This window comes from Chlorocebus sabaeus, chromosome 8 (assembly GCF_047675955.1).
Source record: "Chlorocebus sabaeus isolate Y175 chromosome 8, mChlSab1.0.hap1, whole genome shotgun sequence".
Lineage (NCBI taxonomy): Eukaryota > Metazoa > Chordata > Mammalia > Primates > Cercopithecidae > Chlorocebus > Chlorocebus sabaeus.
The window spans coordinates 17432432-17451837 of NC_132911.1; the positions used below are offsets into that span (position 1 = coordinate 17432432).

At 34.8% G+C, this 19406-nt stretch overlaps 1 protein-coding gene across 32 annotated transcripts in view; it reads left to right on the top strand.

Moving 5' to 3' along the window:
- The window catches only part of PCM1 (pericentriolar material 1), a 106434-nt gene that overhangs the window by 19803 nt on the left and 67225 nt on the right, over positions 1-19406 (top strand). For 19 of the 32 annotated variants that reach the window (XM_037983742.2, XM_037983749.2, XM_037983741.2 and 16 more), the window contains 10 exons: positions 3890-4067; positions 7296-7405; positions 9612-9828; positions 12089-12272; positions 13218-13391; positions 13890-14047; positions 14164-14402; positions 16664-16815; positions 16965-17094; positions 18685-18825. In XM_037983742.2, coding sequence (XP_037839670.2) covers positions 3890-4067; positions 7296-7405; positions 9612-9828; positions 12089-12272; positions 13218-13391; positions 13890-14047; positions 14164-14402; positions 16664-16815; positions 16965-17094; positions 18685-18825 — 1683 coding nt within the window. The remainder of the gene's footprint in view (positions 1-3889; positions 4068-7295; positions 7406-9611; positions 9829-12088; positions 12273-13217; positions 13392-13889; positions 14048-14163; positions 14403-16663; positions 16816-16964; positions 17095-18684; positions 18826-19406) is intronic. The other 13 variants (XM_037983767.2, XM_037983768.2, XM_037983769.2 and 10 more) reach the window with 1 other exon arrangement.

The following is a 19406-nucleotide window of genomic DNA, read 5'->3' on the forward strand; positions in this document are numbered from 1 at the left end:
GCACAGTTTGAAATTAGTTACGGGAATCTTACTACATCAAGTATCAAGTAAAAGCTTCCCCAGTTCAACAGTAAAGAAAGTAGCTGATTATTTTAAAAACTAGTAGCATTGGAGAAGAGCAAATAAACATGAAGCATAATCGATAACCTTTGGAATTTTCTTCTCTTTAATCCTTCTGAATAGTGACAAGCAAAATTTAAGAGTTAACAGTTAATACAGTATCTGCCAGTTCTTTTTTTCTTAAGGCATTACATATAATTTAAAAACCACTTTTCTGTTTTTAGGTTTCTTTGAATAATATCCTTATAGGTGAATACTATTCTGTCTTGAATTTGCTTATGGTGTTTATTCCAGTTTGACTTTGTTGATTCTTAAGGCTGTCTCGTTGTTCTGTTAGTATTCTGTTTGCAAAATTATTTTAATTTCTTCAGGGAAAAAAATCTTAATTCCCACCACCTGTGTTTATTTTTTCTCTACTGTGCAGGAACTGTCATTCTCACCACCCCACCCCCTTTTCCTCCTTAGAATCTTTTCAAAATGTAGTATTTTCTGTTAGAATAGCAGAAAACATAGTTGAGGGTCTTACATGAGATTCAGGGTTGAAAGCAACCTTGAGACTTACACATGTTATGAAATGATTGATATTCTAGAGCTTCCTACCAAGGGCACGTTTTACTTTATGGAATATTTTAAGACATGATGACATCTTGCATAATTTTACAAAAGAAAGCCTTCTATGAGTAGCCATGCCTTCATTATTTTCCTATACTCATGGCCCCTAACTTAATCTCACCTCTTAAAATTTATAAGCTTTCTTTGTACCTTGTACCTGTGTTTTGCCATTATTTTAATCACTGCTCGTTATTTCATGTGAGCTTGCCCTGTCTTGTAAACCAGCTATGGTTCTTCAGATATGATGTCTTATACTTTTGTATTTAGAAACCAGCACATAATTTGGAGGAGACAATATGACGTAAAGAAGACTGGAGCCTAAGAACCCGATTTCCCTTAACTGTGACATTGAATAAGTCACAGCTTTATCTTCTCTAGGCTTACAATTCCTCACCCTTCACATTAAGAAATTGAAGTACATAATTATCTGAAGCTGGAAAAATACATTTGGGTCCATTAATAATTACTAGGGGAACCTCAGTTGAGTAGAGGAAAGGAAGATTGAGGCTTCTCTGAAATTGCACTGTTACATATTTACAACTCAGGATTTGATGCCTAAGTTATTTTTTTATTCTATAAACGAAAAACGTAGTTGGTGAAGGTGACTTTTTCAAAAAAAGTTTAAAGAAAAGTATGTATTTGAAGAATTAATATACACCTAGCATCCTTTTTGGATTTCTATGCCAGGTGCCATCTTCCTGGTATCTTCTTACTCCTACCTAGATATTTTTATTTTTTCCTTTTCTGTATATTTCATCATAGGCTCCCATCTATTGGCTCAGTTTTTCTGGGCATCAGTCTGAAATGTTTATATGAATGTGAAAGTTATGTAGTAGTAGTACTTCACTAATTTTGAAAATTGTTGAGAATTCATTTTTGCATTAGTGAAAAATCTGAAGATAATTGTGTTTAATAGCTTAGAATTCTTTATAATTAGGTTATCACAGTTTTGTGACTAATAAGGATTAAAGAACTTTTTAAAAAGTATGCTTTTTTCTCATTTGCATAATTTTTTTCTCCTAATTATAATTTATGCTTTGCTAGAGGATATTTGATCAACCTGGGGATTTTTTTTTTTACTCATTCCTTTGATATCTGTACCTATTTGGTTTGGTTTTATATTTTACCATTGACTTTGATGAAATCATTATAAAATTATTTTTGCTGCATTCTGAGAGGGCTAGCTGTTGATAATTATCGTTACCCTTCAAAGTTTTTTTTCCTTAAAGATGTAAACTGTCTGGAAATAAGCCATACTAGGATGAATTTCCACAGAAATAGATGTAAATATTTATAAAGTAACTCCCCTTACATAGGATAGGAGAGAACTGAGTAAACAATACTTAATTTATTAAAAGTTTCAGTTTTAGAGGTTCAAGACAACAGAAAAACCTCTAATAAATATTGGGTTACCAAGATCCAGGTAGCCTATTTGTTTCCCATGCTCATGAAGTCTAGAGATGGTCTAGGATATATAGGCACTGACTAGGCACCTCTGATGTTTACATGAAATAATATAATTATAGCCAACTTCCTATTTGATCATAACTTTCTTGCATATTTAACTCTTTGCCTTGTACTTATTTACTTATTAATTTTATTGATTTCCAAGTGAAAGTGTAAAATACTACCACAGTTACTCATGCTTATTCACAATACTGATGAGTTTTACGTGGGGAGGTAAAGAAATTTTTATATAGTATTGGTAAAGGATGTCACCCAGAAGGGAGTTTCTCTTGAGCCCGTCTGTGTGCTCCATAATTTCTCCAGGAATCAAATGTGCATAGCACGTGTAGATCAGTGCATTTTTACTTTCAAAATAAATCTTTGAACTTCTTTGCTCTCTTTAGTCATTTGTTTATTTAAAATTTACATAACCCCAACCAATATTTGTTAGCAGTGCAGATTTAAAATTGACTAAGTGAAACAAAAGTGATATTTTTTATGTAAATATTAGGTAAAATCATTGAACTTTTAAAATAAAAGACTTTTAAAAAGGTAAATCGGTGATGAAAAATACAATTATGGTATACATTTCAATATATAATTTAGCTTGTAATATATTGTTTCCAGTTGTATTTAAATTTGTCTCTGCTTAGCTTTTCCATTTTCTTGTTGGGTTACATTTTGAGCAGTTTTAAGATTAACACTTAAAATTTCATCATTTTTTGTAAGTGCCACTTATTTAATCCATCCCTCTACTTTTAGATTAGATGATAACTTCCTAGCATTTTCGGGGAATTTGGAAGTATTTACTTCCATTTTATGTCATCAGACTCAGATGAATCAGCATAATTTAAGAGTAAAATAATGATGTCTTTGATACATAATATAAAATTTGTTATTTTCTTATATGTCTGATAATGTGATACAATTAAATTAAAATCTTTTTACATAAGATTATCAAATAAAAAATGTATTTTTGAAATTTCAGTCCTTTGTTAGAAATAGTATGTGCGCCTGTTTCCTAGGTTGTTTGTTGTTGTTTTTAAATTTTACTTCTAATCTTTGTTCTTTTTTTTTTCTTTTTTCTTTGAGATGGAGTCTTGCTCTGTCTCCCAGGCTGGTGGTCAGTGGCGCAGTCAGTCTCAGCTCACTGCAATCTCCACCTCCCGGGTTCAAGCGATTCTCCTGCCTCAGTCTCCTGAGTAGCTGGGATTACAGGCGCACACCACCACACCCAGCTAATTTTTGTATTTTTAGTAGAGATGGGGTTTCATATGTTGGTCAGGCTGGTCTCAAACTCCTGACCTTGTGATCTGCCCTCCTTGGCCTCCCAAAGTGCTGGGATTACAAGACTTTCAGGTCGTTAACCCAGCATAATGTGCTCCTACTTTTCTGTAGGGGCCTAGATTTTTCTGTGTGTGTGTGTGTGTGTGTGTGTGTGTGTGTGTGTGTGTGTGTGTATCCGTCCCCATCCCTCTTGGCCTTTTTTATGTTTTGTGTGTCTTTTTCTTTTCCTTTTGTTCATTCCTATTCCTGCTAAGCCATTGATTATATAGCTTTTTACTGTGAAATTACCTAAGTCTTAAGTGACAGGCTGTATCTGTGTGTCATCATTCTATTCTTATTCTTTTTTCTTGATGTCTGCCAAAACTATATTTAGGGTTGTATATTTAATAATTTGTTATCAATGTGTATACTTTGCCATTGATAGTTGAAACAGCAACGTGGATTTTAATATTCAGATACGAGTATTGTTGGTCTTATTTTCCAGGCCAGAGATCCTCAGCAGGAGCCTATGGAAGAGATAGAAAATTTGAAGAAACAACATGATTTATTAAAAAGAATGTTACAACAACAGGAACAACTAAGAGCTCTACAGGGACGGCAGGCTGCGCTTCTAGCTCTGCAACATAAAGCAGAGCAAGCTATTGCAGTGATGGATGATTCTGGTATGTCACAGTCTGAGAATATTCTTTTTGCAAGGAAGACTCATACATAATTGTATTGCAGGGTGGATGCTGATTATTACATAATCAGATCTTGATTGTTGTCTAGTTTAGAAACCTTTATATGAGGCTTATACTTTCCTGTGCTTTTCTCTGGTTATGCAGAAAAGGTTTCAGGGACTACTCCTGGCCATCATACTATACCATGCAGACAGCCAGATCGCTCTTCTTTTCATCAGAGAGTACCCTTAAGAGGTAAAAGAGACAGGCTGTAGTTCTGTTTTTGTACCTCAGACTGATAAGGCTTGTGATGCATTTATTTCCTTTTTTTCTATTTTATTCAGCTAGGATTGTCATTCTTTGCTTGCTTCCCAAGAAAGGGTTAAAACCTTACGTGAGGCAGTGAATAAATTTATAAAGTATCTTTAGTCTTCAAAGTTAGTAGTAGCTGTTATTTTAATTAGGTATCCTTTTGTATATACTAGCTCTTTAGAACTGTATTTATAGTCTATACTTCCTGAGACTCAGAAATTTTCTTCCTCCTTTCCTCATAGCCATGTGTGATTTAGATGAAAGTTGTATTGAATTTATTAGTATTGAATCTGATTTTGTAAGTTTATCATCACCTTCAAAGTTAAGTATTTTAGTGTCTCATTAAATTGAAAGAAAAGATGATTAGTTATTGAAACTCAACAAAACTAAGTTATGTTTTCTAGTAGTCTATTCCCCACCATCCCCTTCTAATAATAATTTCTCTTCTTTGAGCACTCTGTTTTTGCGAGGCGGTTTAGGTTCTCACTGAGGCTGCCCTGTTGTGCATCAGTTTATTCTGCTGTCCAAACCTAGCCCACTGACTCAACTGTCTAATCTCTGTTATACCTAATTTAAGTTTACATTTTCATAAGGAACGTTATGACTTTCAAATAACTTAACTCTTTTTGTTTTTTTTTGAGACAGAGTCTTGCTCTTTTTCCCAGGCTGGAGTGCAATGGCATGATCTCGGCTCACTGCACCCTCCGCCTCCCAGGTTCAAGCGATTCTCCTGCCTCAGCCTCCTGAGTAGCTGGGATTACAGGCACCTGCCACCATGCCTGGCTAATTTTTGTATTTTTAGTAGAGTCAGCGTTTCATCATGTTGGTCAGGGTGGTCTCAAACTCCTGACTACGTGATCTGCCCGCCTTGGCCTCCCAAAGTGCTGGGATTACAGGCATGAGCCACCCTGCCTGGCCAATAACTTACTGTTTTGTAATAATTACATAGCTGTATATAGTAATAATTACAAAGATTTTTGTCCCCATTTCTCCATTGTAAAATTTAAAGTACCGTTAGCTTTTATATTTAGAAAATAGATAATTTAGGAAATGATAATTAAAATACTTTAACATAATGACTAATATTAGTTTAGTTAATGACTAAGCTTTTAAATATTTTTCGAGTTTGAAATACCAAATTTGAAAGCTTTCCTTTGATAGTTCTATTAATCTCTAAACTTACATAATCTCCTTTGATCATCAGAGATTTCTAGGTTACTCAGAGCTTTAATTCTTATTTCTGTTTTGTAGCGAAGGAACTCTACAGTTTGTGACTTGCCTAGATTTATATAGAATTTTAGCAGAATTACATTTGTTGAATTCTAGGTCAGGGGTCTTGTTTCTGTTTCTGAATATGAACTTTTGAAAGTAAGCAGACAATTTCTTTTTAAAAAATATACTGAGTCAGAGAATAGGAGTAGAATGCACATGAGTTTGAATTTATTTCATACTGTTTCAAAAAGAATTTTAGCTTAGTAATTTTAAAACAAATTTAGTCTTGTATTTGTGAGATTTTGCAGGGGCGTACTAATGAACAGCCACGAAAAGCTACAGTTACAGTATTTAATCTGGTATATGAGATATTATCTTGGGATAATTATGTTACCTCAAAGCGTGTCCCTTTCACCACTTAACTAGCAAGTTACGTGTTATCAGTACTGTAATTTCTTCTCAGCATAGAGATTTGACTAGATATATAGGATTCCATATAGCCTTGATATTCTCAGTTCTCAGTGGAAAAAAGGTAGTGTTTTCCTTTAAAACAGTAGCAAGTTTTAACCAATTGTCTTTTTTCTTTCTTTCTTTTTTTTTTTTTTGTGAGACACAGTCTTGCTCTGTCAACCCAGGCTAGAATACAGTGGCGTGATCCTGACTCACTCCAGCCTCTGCCTCCCAGGCTCAGGTGAATCTCTCACCCAAGCCTCCTGAATAGCTAGGACTACAGGCGTGGTGTACCACGCTGGGCTAATTTTTGTAGTTTTGTAGAGATGGGGTCTCACTGTGGTGCCCAGGCTGGTCTTGAACTCCTGCGCTCAAGTGATCTGCCCACCTCGGCCTCCCAAAGTTTCAGGATTACAGGTGTGAGACACTGTACCTAGCCACCGATGTCTGTTGCGGAGTTGGAGAGTTACAAGTGAGGATAAAGATGGAGTTATTCATTAGTAGAACAGTAACTGTTACGAAAATTATTGTCACAAAACTGCTTTATGAATATGGGAACATTATTTTTAAATTAAGAAGATAAAAACCACAGTCTTTTAGTATGACTTGTATCACAAACAGCCACGTCAATAAATTATCCATTTTACTGCAGGGGTCAGCAAACTTTTGTCAGCTGAGTTTGGCTCATTGCCTGAAATAAGGTTTTAGGGAACGCAGCCATACCCATTTGTTTACATTGTCTGTGGTTGCTTTTACCCTGTAAAAGCAGATCTGGGTGGTTGAGACAAAAACTGTATTTCCCACAAAGCCTAACATATTTACTATTTGAACCTTTAAGAAAAGTTTGCCAGCCGCTCTACCAGGGAATTGATTCTATTCAAGAACATGGAGATGGAAACCTGTCAGAATCAGCTGTGCTTTTTTACATTATCACTTTCCCTTCCACTCCCCACTGACCTTAGACAGACCTGCTCCACTGAGTAACTACTATTAATTGGGATGTAATAGTAACCCTCCTTGTATGTTGGGACAGAAAAAGATGAATCACTTTCTAGAGTTTTGTGACCATCCCTTCATTTTTAAGTTAGATGGAAACTTCTAATAAAATGATTGTTGGCAGATAGATAGGATTGTTAACTAGTTTCAAGGTACGTAGGTGAGCTTTTTAAATTATTTTTTAAAAGTTATTTTTAGCTTCTCAGAGATTAAAAAAGGTGTTTTATTTATATTAATCAATAGTTATTAATTTCTTTCCAGTTGTTGCAGAAACCGCAGGTAGCTTATCTGGCGTCAGTATCACATCTGAACTAAATGAAGAACTGAATGACTTAATTCAGCGTTTTCATAATCAGCTTCGTGATTCTCAGGTAACCTAGGTGTTTCAGTATAGTTGAGTTTTAAAAATCACGTTACTTACAACAGTGATTCTGAAACTTCAGTGAGCATACATATCACCTGGCATGATTGTTCAGCAGTGTAGGTTTCTGATTGGTGGGGTCCCCCCACCTCCAAAATTATGATTCATGGATTTGGGGTGGGTTTCTCCACGTCTCAGTCCAATGCCGATGGTCCGGGGGCTGTACTTTAAGAATCACTAAATTAGAGGAGAATTTTCTTTGAATGAAGTGATTAGTGAAGTTTTTCTTTGTATGCTACTGGATGACATCTTTTTTCCTTTACAAGACTTAATAGTCTACAACCATTAAGACTGCTTTAAATCTCTGTCCTTCGACTAGATACATGGGACTCCATACAACCTTGGAATTCTCATTTGAAGGAATAATTTACTAACAATTTTAAGAAAGTTCTTAATTTGAGAGTTAGTGAGTGTTTTAATTTGATGCACTTTGTAAGTGATATAAATGCAGATTTTCAGTATGTGGGCCTTGGGTAAGAAAGGATGAATTAATACCTCTCCATTGGAAGTGAGGATGATTGAAGATGCAGTGTCTCTTGTCTTCTTGCTGACCAAGTGAAAATGAGAATATGGCCCATCCACTTTGGAGAGTTATATAGCAGTACCTAGTAAATTTTTTCTGGTAGACCTGGGGCCTACTTTAGAGAAACTATCATATGTTCACGAGAAGATAGATAAAAGAATGTTCATGGCAACTCTGTGTTAATAGCAAAAAAACAGAAACAGCCCAAATGTCCATGAACACAAATGGGCTAATGAATTCGTATCTAGAGTGAAATTCTTTACAGCAGTTACAGTAAATAAGCCATTGCTAATGAATACAAAATTCAAGTTTAAGAAGGATACCACTTACCTTATTTTTTAAAAAGTCTATATTTTGAGCGTGTGTATACATAGGCATTAGAAAATAAAAACATATGAGAATGGTAGATACCTGATTCTAGGTTGGAGTTACCTTTGGCGTGGGTAGTGACATTGGAAAGGGTACAAGCAGAGCTTTACTTAAATCTGTAATGTTATATTTTTCTTAAAATAATTGATGCAAATATGGGAAAATCTTAAAATTTGACTAAGCATAATGGGAGTTTTTCTTATTATTTCCTAAGCCCTAATGGATTCTTGAAATGTTTCATAATTAAAAAAAAAAAAAAAAGAGGGCCGGACGCGGTTGCTTACGCCTGTAATCCCAGCACTTTGGGAGGCCAAAGCGGGTAGATCACCTGAGGTCAGGAGTTTGAGACCAGCCTGGCCAACATGGTGAAACCCCGTCTCAACTAAAAATGCAAAAATTAGCCAGGCGTGGTGGCAGGTACCTGTAATCCCAGCTACTCGAGAGGCAGGAGAATCACTTGAACCCAGGAGACGGAGGTTTCAATGAGCTGAGATCACACCACTACACTCTAGCCTGGGCCACAGAGTGAGACACTGTCAAAAAAAAAAAAAAAAAAAAAAGCCATGAGAGAGAAGTGATGGGAAAAATTGATAGGTTAAGAAGTTAAAGTTTACAGTGGTAGTTCTAGAAAGAAGGCAAGAGAGAGAATGAGATTTTTGAAGGTTTATTTTATAAAACGTGGCGTTGTTACTACTTTTGATTCAAGTAATGATGGCTAGTGAATCCAAGACCTCTGTGTGGTTATGTGTATGTAAAACCATGTAGTGTCAGCTCTCAGTATCTGTGGTTTCCACATCTGTGAATTCAACCAACCATGGATCGGCAATATTTTTTGGGGAAAAATAACAATGTTTTAAATGCAAATTTAAAAATTTAACAACTATTTACGTAGTGTTTATATTGTATTAGGTATTATAAGTAATCTAGAGCTGATTTAAAGTATATAGGAGGATGTGTATAGATTATATGCAAATACTATACCATTTTATATAAGGGATTTGGGTATCTGCTGTTTTTGGTGTCCCCAGGGGTCCTTGAACCAATCCCTCACCGATACTGAGGGATGATTTCATGTGTTAATAGTGGCATATCAGGAAACCGTATTTAATTTGGGAATAGTAAGAGTATATACTTACCTACCAGCACAACCTAGCAAATATTTCTTTCTCTTTATAAAGAATATTTGTGCATTTAAAAAGTGAGAATACATTTAATTGCCTTAGTCTTTATTCTTCTTCTTTTATTGTTTTTGTTTTTTAATAAGCCTCCAGCTGTTCCAGACAATAGAAGACAGGCAGAAAGTCTTTCATTAACTAGGGAGGTTTCCCAGAGCAGGAATCCATCAGCTTCAGAACGTTTACCTGATGAGAAAGTCCAATTGTTTAGCAAAATGAGAGTGCTGCAGGAAAAGAAACAAAAAATGGACAAATTGCTTGGAGAACTTCATACACTTCGAGATCAGCATCTTAACAATTCATCATGTGAGTAAATCTGGTTCAGCAGTGTTGGGTATAAGACACAGAAATATATATACTGTCACATAATAAATTTAGCGTTTGGTGAATGAACACGTAGCTCCTCAAAAATATTTGTAGGGACTTCAGACCTATATTTGAAAAGTTTTTAAGTTACAAGCCAATATATATAAAAGCCAAATATGTGGTAAATCAGTTTTATAATTCAGAAAAGGGAAACAATACAGTTGGACCTTGAAAAATTAGTAGGATTTTAATAAGGGAAATGTAGAAGAGAAGGTAATATTTGATACGTGCACATAATAATACTGTGTTTTTTTAACATATTCAAAATTTTGCCTTAAAAGTTAATCCAGTTAGTACTTTGATTTAAAAACCCAAAACTATGAAACATCGAGTGTTGATTTAAAAAAAAAAAAAATCTGTGAAAAACTTGTATATGTGGTTTAGTATGGAGAGTCCCGAACTTCTAACTGCTGAACTTGTATTCAATTTTAAAAATATATAGATAATCATCTCAGACAGCTGTAACTTCAGGACCTATCTTTTTTGTTCCACACATACTTAATCTTCTTCATCTAAATCAGATCTAGTCTTCAGTTCCTAATACCTTTTCAAACATGGCTCCTGTCTCTTATCCAAATAGTAATAGAGGCTTAAGCATTAGAAATTGAAGGGGCAACTTCCAACTAGTCTTTAAACATTCTAGCTGTTGTCTAATTAAAGAAAATAGGGATTTAAAAACAACAAAACCATTTTCTCTGTAGCCTCTGGTCCTTATTATCCACATATCTCCTTTTTCTTTTCCACCCACAAAAGAACCTTAATATTCCTGCCCTAAAACATATCCTTTCTCTTCCCTGACTTCTGCTAGTCTCTTCCTCCTCTCAAGTGTAATCCCAGTTTTTATCCTTCACAAACACATGAACACAACTAAGAAAAACTTAACATGTGGGCCGGGCGCGGTGGCTCATGCTTGTAATCCCAGCACTTTGGGAGGCCAAGGTGGGTGGATCACCTGAGGTCGGGAGTTCGAGACCAGCCTGACCAACATTGAGATACCCCATCTCTACTAAAAATACAAAATTAGCTGGGCGTGGTGGTGCATGCCTGTAATCCCAGCTACTCTGGAGGCTGAGGCAGGAGAATCACTTGAATCTGGGAGGCGGAGGTTGTGGTGAGCCGAGATTGTGCCATTGCACTCCAGCCTAGGCAACAAGAGCAAAACTCCGTCTCGAAAAAAAAAAAAAAAACAACATGTGAAAGTTGCACTTAGGTCCTTGTGGTCAGTTTTGTATTCATAAAGTAGCACTCTATGTGCTGATGACTCTTAAAGGCCATTTTTTTCCTCACTGGGAAGCAGTGTGAGAACAGCAGCAAAAGGTAGAATGGTCAAGGAATAGAATGAGGAGACTACTGGAAACCACCTACAGGAATTGTGGTACTAAAGTGAACAACAAATAATGATGATTCTTGCGAGAAAGATTCTGGTAAATGACAGCATCTTTGAAATGGTAGGAGGTAGAGAAGTGCAGAAATTCTTAATCTTTAATTCCTCTTAAGCATGACTTATATTTGATAGTAAAAGGAGTTAAATAGAAAGTAATTAAATTTAGTTCAAGGACTATGGAGGATTAGCCATTATCTAATTAGCAGATTTTTATTGCTGTTTAATATTTCATGGTTTGAGGTACCATGGTCTCTTTAACACTGTTCTTTCTCTCCTGGAGCAAGACAAGTTCCTTCTTGGTGTCCAGATGTAACTTCTCTGGTCTGTGGGTATGAAAAACTGATGAAGACCTAATCGGCTTCAGCTGCCTGATAAAAATTACAGATTGAGTACTGTACATTATTCATAGTGGCCCTGTTTAACTTAACCTAGAACCAAGTTTATCAAGTTAGTTACCAAATTTAGTCGTTAGTTAAAACTAACTAGAGTTCTCCTCTAGTTAGTTTTCCAAGGTAGAATATCATTATTCTTGTCAATTTCCATCTTTTCTTCTTCTTTCCTTTCTGTTTTAACCCGGTGGTTATAATGTAAAGGTGATAGAGTCTCTGGAAGAAAGAGGTAAACGTGTCTTCTGTGTGCATTTTGATGTGTTTAATTGTGGGGTAAGTTAATAAACAAGTTTCTAAAATTTAAATCTGTAGAAACTAAGTTGTTAATCATTTTTGCTTTTTATTTTTCGGTATTAAAGCCAACTGTAAGTGTTTGTGTATGGTAACTGGTGATTTAAAGAAAATTTTTTTTGTGTGCCTTCTTCAGCCTCTCCACAAAGGAGTATGGATCAGAGAAGTACTTCAGCTCCCTCTGCTCCTGTAGCCTTGGCACCGGTTGTCAATGGAGAGTCCAGTAGCCTCACATCGTCTGGTCCTTATCCTGCTGCTTCTTTAGTCTCTCAGAATGAGAGTGAAAATGAAGTCCATCTCAATCCATCTGAAAAACTCCAGTAAAACATTTACAATCATTGTTTACATAGATTAAAGTTAAAGAATAGGGATAAATGTTTTTTTCCTTTGTGTGGAAAATTCTGGCAAAATGAGATTTATTTAATTTTGTAAACATTCTTAAGTGATAGGTAGAAGAGGTGTGTGTGTGTTGTATGTGTATAATTTGAGTTGTCTAAGAGATGTGATGTAACACAGTTTCTGTGAACAGATAACTACTTGTTTTTCAAATAAAGGATAAAAAATAAGACTACAGTTAGAATATTTCTGTATTCAGATGGTTTAGAGACCAGACTGTAGAATGAGACAGCCCTGAAATTGTATCACACAAGGCTGTGTTGCCGTGTACAAATAACTTAGCCTTACTAAGCCTGTATTTCCTCATCTGCAAAATAGGGATAATAATACACCTGTTCAGAAATATGTTTTCATTAAAAAATGTTGGCACAGTTCCTGGCACTTACATTCAGAACTCAGCAAACTTAATTCTTATTTTTGGTAAACATAGTATGTAGTGTATAAATCTCATATGTGCAGACAAATCAAGAACCTTCTATACATGCCCAGTAATGTCTGTATACCTGATTTGCCTGAGAGGTAGTGTTTGAGTAGTACTTCACACTTTTGATACTTGAGAAACGTAGAAATATTTTTGACATCAAGTTTTGTGCTATTAACATTTACACCTGCTTAAAATGAACAATTAAATTGAAATTGGCTTTCTTATGCTTTTGTCCCTAACACAGCATTAAAAAAAAAAAATGTGAAATTTTGAGTAAGCCGTACTTGGCATTAAACTCATTATTTTAAAGTCATACCCCTTGGATAGTACACCAGGTGGATATTTCATTAGGTCTAAATTTTGTTTGTGTTAGCTGCTATTATATGAAAATAATGTCTGCATTAATTTGCTAAAATGGGTGTAAATCTTATAAATTTTTTATCAGAAAGTTAAATGAAGTTCGAAAGAGATTGAATGAGCTAAGAGAATTAGTTCATTATTATGAACAAACATCAGACATGATGACAGATGCTGTGAATGAAAACAGGAAAGATGAAGAAACTGAAGAGTCAGAATATGATTCCGAGCATGAAAATTCTGAGCCTGTTACTAACATTCGGTAAGAAATATTTTTGGGATGTTTTTCCAGCATATTCATTTTATCTTGATACTTTTAATGTGGAAACAAAAATACTTCATTAGAGTATTTACTATTTGCCTTTTATGTAAGTTTTTCTCTTGTAAGTCTACTATTTTGGTCAGTGTAATCATCTTTGCCCTGTGAAGAAAAATGAATAGAGAAGTATGGAGTACAATTGTTCAGTAAATTTGCTGTTTGTTAGATTGAATTTGAGTAAATCACGAGATGTCTCTAACTTAGCATTTTGCTGTCTCTTTATTTTTAGGTGTAATTTTCATTTTTTTCAGATGTTTTTCTACTTAAATATCACATATGCACAAGTTAATGAAAAGCAGGAGTCGATTATTCAATTTGAATTTTAATGGACTAGCCAACCATGTTCTTGGTTTGGAGTTATTTTATTAGCAGTTCTAAACTTTGATTTCTTTCTCTCTTTTTTGTGCCTTAAATAACTTCAGGCTGTTTTCTTTCTTCTAGAAATCCACAAGTAACTTCCACTTGGAATGAAGTAAATAGTAATAGTAATGTACAATGTGTTTCTAATAATAGAGATGGGAGAACAGTTAATTCTAATTGTGAAATTAACAACAGATCTGCTGCCAACATAAGGGCTCTAAATGTGCCTCCTTCTTTAGGTATGACTGTATTTACAGATAATTTAGCTGTGGTGTTCTTATAAAGTGGGTTTTTGTTCATGTGTGCTCTTAAATTTATTTTTCAAATTACCAGTTTTAATTATGCATGTTTTCAGCAGATTGTCGATATAATCGAGAAGGAGAACAGGAGATTCATGTTGCACAAGGTGAAGATGATGAGGAAGAGGAGGAAGAAGCAGAAGAGGAGGGAGTCAGTGGAGCTTCGTTATCTAGTCACAGGAGCAGTCTGGTTGATGAGCATCCGGAAGATGCTGAATTTGAACAGAAGATCAACAGACTTATGGCTGCAAAACAGAAACTTAGACAGTTACAAGATCTTGTTGCTATGGTACAGGTAAATACTGCTTGGTCTTCTAAAAACCTGTTTGTCAGATAGTATAGTCTTAAGTAAAATGTGTGTATGATAATTACTTTGGTTTAATTATACTAATATACTTATATGTGAGGTTTAAATTTTTAGCACTTTACACTCTGTACGTCAGAGGTCAGCAACCTTTTTAAATTAAGAGTGAGTTGGTTAGATAGTTGAGGCTTTGTAGCGATACAGTCTGTGTCACAACTTCACAATGCAAAAGCAGCCATACGTAATACATAAATGAGAATGATTATTTGCCAACATAGCTTTATTATAAACAATATAGCTGTTTTTATTTACAGAAACAGAAGAGGTTTTGTTGTTTTTGTTTTGCTGACGACTCTGGCCTTATATCATGTAGAACTTGCAGCATCTCAATGAGGTAGATATTAAATAGGTTAAAGAGATCTTAATTGCCAAAGTTTATATGACTGTCCAAGCCAGAATTCAGACTTCCTGATACCAGAGCCTGAGATCTTAACCCACTGCATGTAAAAGATAAACCATATGTTATTCAGTAAGGTTAAAGTTAGAACTATTAATCATAAATTTTAAAAAGCAGTTTATACATATTTTGTGTTAATTGTTATGCAGTTAACTATAATTGTATAAATATGCTATTGTATGTTTATACAAATGTAAAAATATACAGTTATAGTTAATTACATAACGATTAACACAAACTATGCATACACTTATAATTGTATATGCAGTAATAAAATTATAGTAAATTACATAACTATTAGCACATTATAAAGGTGTTGTGTATATAAATCATATAAAATAGTTTTTGTGTATGAAAAACTCAAGTTTTATTAACAGTTTCTTTTGAAATGCTGTATACTTTGAATTACTCAAGTGAAAGGGGAGTGTGCTCTCTCAGTTCAAAAAAAGGACGTATTTTTATTTTTGTTTATTTGTTGGGGACAAGGTCTTGCTCTGTCACCCAGGTTGGAGTGCAGTGGCATGATTTTGGCTCACTGCAACCTCCATCTCCCAGGTTCAAGCGATTCTTCTGCTTCAGCCTCCCAAGTAGCTGGAATTACAGACATGTACCACCACACCTGGCTAATTTTGTATTTTTAGTACAGATGGAATTTCACCATATTGGCCAGGCTGGTCTTGAACTCCTGGCCTCAAGCAGTTCTCCCACCTTGGCTTCCCAAATTGCTCAGATTACAGGCAAAAAAAGTACATAATACTAGTAAACTCCCTCTTCACCTCCATTAATAATCCCATTCTTCGTCACTGAAGTTGCTAGGTCTTTTCTGTGCAGTTAGGTACATTACTATGCACCTATTTTTTAAAAAATACTTGATGTTTTGTGCTATGTTTCTTTGTTTTTACAAATTGTATGTATAATACACTAAGTATTGTAGCTTTTTCCCCACTCCACATCCTGTCAGAGAACTTTCATGTCGGTGTATATAGTTTTATATAATTATAAGTAATTAAGAAACACAGATATGATAATTATAAAATGTTAATACTGTATATATACACACAATACATGTAGTTATTTTTAGCTGCAGTATAGTTTCTGTATATTGAAGAACCTTAATGTGTAATAGCATCTAGTTAATATATACTTGTTTTCTGTCTTTCACCATTTAGAAACAATGCACCAAAGAACATACTTGCACAAGCTTCTGTGCATTTGTGTTTTTTAAGAAAGATTTGGGGAAGTGGAACTACTATGTCAAGAGTTTGTGTACATTTTAAAGGACACAACTTAATTGGTCTCTAGAACAATTATTTTTCTAGAGAGCAATTTTCTATATGTATTTCCACGTGTATTTATATTTCTATATGTACAGAATTTTTGATATGTATTTATATTTTTCTATGTATATTTTTTATATTTTAAAATTTTAAATATTTTTAAAAAATATTTTACATTTTTCATATTTTTTATATTTTATATGAGAGTTCATTTCTCCTCACATTGATTACATTTTATTTTATTGATATACTGTAGCTTGTTTAACCATTAATGGAATTGGCCTTTTCCAAATTTCTCAATTATAAGAAGAGTTGTTGAGGTGAGATAAACATGTATGCAAATACAAACTTTGTAAACAAATGTATATTGAACATGTGTAAACATGTATACAAACATGCTTTCTTTACTGCTTTAATATTTTAATGTAAATTTTACAGACCAGTGGTATTTACTAAGGTGTGAATTGGATAATATCTTTAGGTATCAAGATTGTTTTAATGTAAAGATGCTCTTTCAGGATGATGATGCAGCTCAAGGAGTTATCTCTGCCAATACGTCAAATTTGGATGACTTCTACCCAGCAGAAGACGACACCAAGCAAAATTCAAATAACACTAGAGGAAATGCCAATAAAACACAGAAAGATACTGGAGTAAATGAAAAGACGAGGTATGTTAAGCTTTTGGCCTTCATTTAATATAGTAAGAATTTAGTGCCTGTTTTGGAGAAGGTAGTCAGCTAGGTACTATGTTACATTGTGCCTAATGCTTCATCAGATTTTATTGGAGTCCATAAATATAATGTCAATTTAATTGTAGAGAGAAATTTTATGAGGCTAAACTACAGCAGCAACAGAGAGAGCTAAAACAGTTGCAGGAAGAAAGAAAGAAACTGATAGACATTCAGGAGAAAATTCAAGCATTGCAAATGGCATGCCCTGACTTACAGGTAATTATGAAATTTATTTCTACTTGTCTGAAAAAAGATGTTTAAAATCTGATGTCAACTGAAAGTACTCTTTTTTTTTTTTTTCTTTTTTTTTTTTTTTGAGGTGGAGTCTTGCTCTGTTGCCCAGGCTGGAGTGCAGTGGTGCGATCTCAGCTCACTGCAAGCTCTGCCTCCCAGGTTTGCGTCATTCTCCTGCCTCAGCCTCCTGAGTAGCTGGGACTACAGGCACCCGCCACCACACCCGGCTAATTATTTGTATTTTTAGTAGAGATGGGTTTCACCGTATTAGCCAGGATGGGCTCGATCTCCTGACCTCGTGATTCGCCTGCCTCAGCCTCCCAAAGTGCTGGAATTACAGGCGTGAGAAAGTACTCTTTTTTCTAATACTAAGGTGACAGAATTATGTCTAGTAATTTTGTGATTAATGAAGTGGATGAACTGATGAAGAGCTGGGGGTATACATTTACAGTATAAAAGATAGCACATAGGTATTGACTCTCTGATTATTTTCATTCTTATTGGGCCGACTGGCCATAGATTCAGAACATGTGTACTCATAATTGTTTATTATATTAAAATATACTGGTTTGACTTTTGCAGTTATGGACCAGCATTTGCATTACTGGCCTGAAATAATATAATAAAATCTTTAAACTACTGTAAGTTATCTAAGGAAAATAATTGTATGTGGTTTAAAGAGTAAGTTGTATGTGCTTTTGCTTATTAACTAGTACCCTATACATGGGTCTTGAGATTGAACAGAAAATAAGAGGCTGGGCACAGTGGCTCACACCTGTAATCCCAGCACTTTGGGAGACTGAGGTGGGCAGATCATGAGGTCAGGAGATCAAGACCTTCCTGGCTAACACGGTGAAACCCCGACTCTACTAAAAATACAAAAAAAAAATTAGCCAGATGTCGTGGCGGGCGCCTGTAGTCCCAGCTACTTGGGAGGCTGAGGCAGGAGAATGGCCTGAACCCGGGAAGCAGAGCTTGCAGTGAGCCAAGATCTCGCCACTGTACTCTACCCTGGGCGACAGAGCGAGACTCAGTCTCAAAAAGAAAGAAACAAACAAAAAAAAACAAAACAAAAAAGAAAATATCTTTGATGATATCAAATAATCAATAATATGGGAAGGGGATAATAATTCCTTCTGATATTTTCCCAGAGTTTATTGGGTAGCTTTATCTTCAGTTAGGTTGTGTTTTCAAAGAAAGGAAAACACATCAAATGTGTTTATTTTCTAAACCCTTGCCTTTCCTACTTTAATCCTTTTTCTCTCCTTGTCTCCAATCTAAATAATGTCTAGAGAAATAAGTTGCAAAGTTGGGTTGAGTATACAAAATTTTCCATTGTGTTTTATCCCTATTGTTTCTGTTGTTCCTGAGGGCTTGTGTTTGTCAGCCTCAGCTTGTGTTTTCATCTTTGTTTTCTTATTTCAAGTTATCTGGATGATGATGGTAATTGGGGTCTGATAGCAGATTAAATATGGCACTAGAGCCCTAGTGCCATATTTAAAGTACCTGCTTTTATTAAATTAATATAATTGCTTTAATTCCTTGTAACTTTTTTTGTGAATTCCTTTTTAGCTGTCAGCTGCTAGTGCGGGTAATTGTCCCACCAAAAAATATATGCCAGCTGTTACTTCCACCCCAACTGTTAATCAACACGAGACCAGTACAAGCAAATCTGTTTTTGAGCCTGAAGATTCTTCAATAGTAGATAATGAGGTATTGTAAATTGTGCTCTGTTGTTCCTGAGTTAGTCTTTCCCGCCCCCCCCCCTTTTTTTTTTGTTCTTCAGTAAGGCACATCTTAAGAAAGGAAACTGAATATCCTTGAAACATGTTTGTAAATGGTAGTCTGTTTTGTGCCTTTTTTAGTAGACACAAAAATGTAATTGTAGATTATAAGAATATAAAAAAGACAAAACATTTTGATTTTTAAACTTTAATTGAAAAATAAGTTTTTAATAACTTCTAAAAAGTAATTATCTTTTAAAAATATTCATGTTCTTTATTAGTAAATATTTGGCAGAAATATATATGGGGGTAGTTGCAACAAATAGTAATCATTTCAGTTAGACCTGTCCTTTGACATTTTATTTATATGTAATTTGTAGAAAATATAATTTTTCCTAAATAGTTTGTAAAGTATATTTGAATTCTGCTTGTTTCTATTAAGAATTAATAGGCCAGGTGTGGTGACTCACACCTATAATCCTAGCACTTTGGGAGGCTGAGGTGGGCAGATCATGAGATCAGGAATTCAAGACCAGCCTGGCCAACATGGTAATATCCTGTCTCTACTAA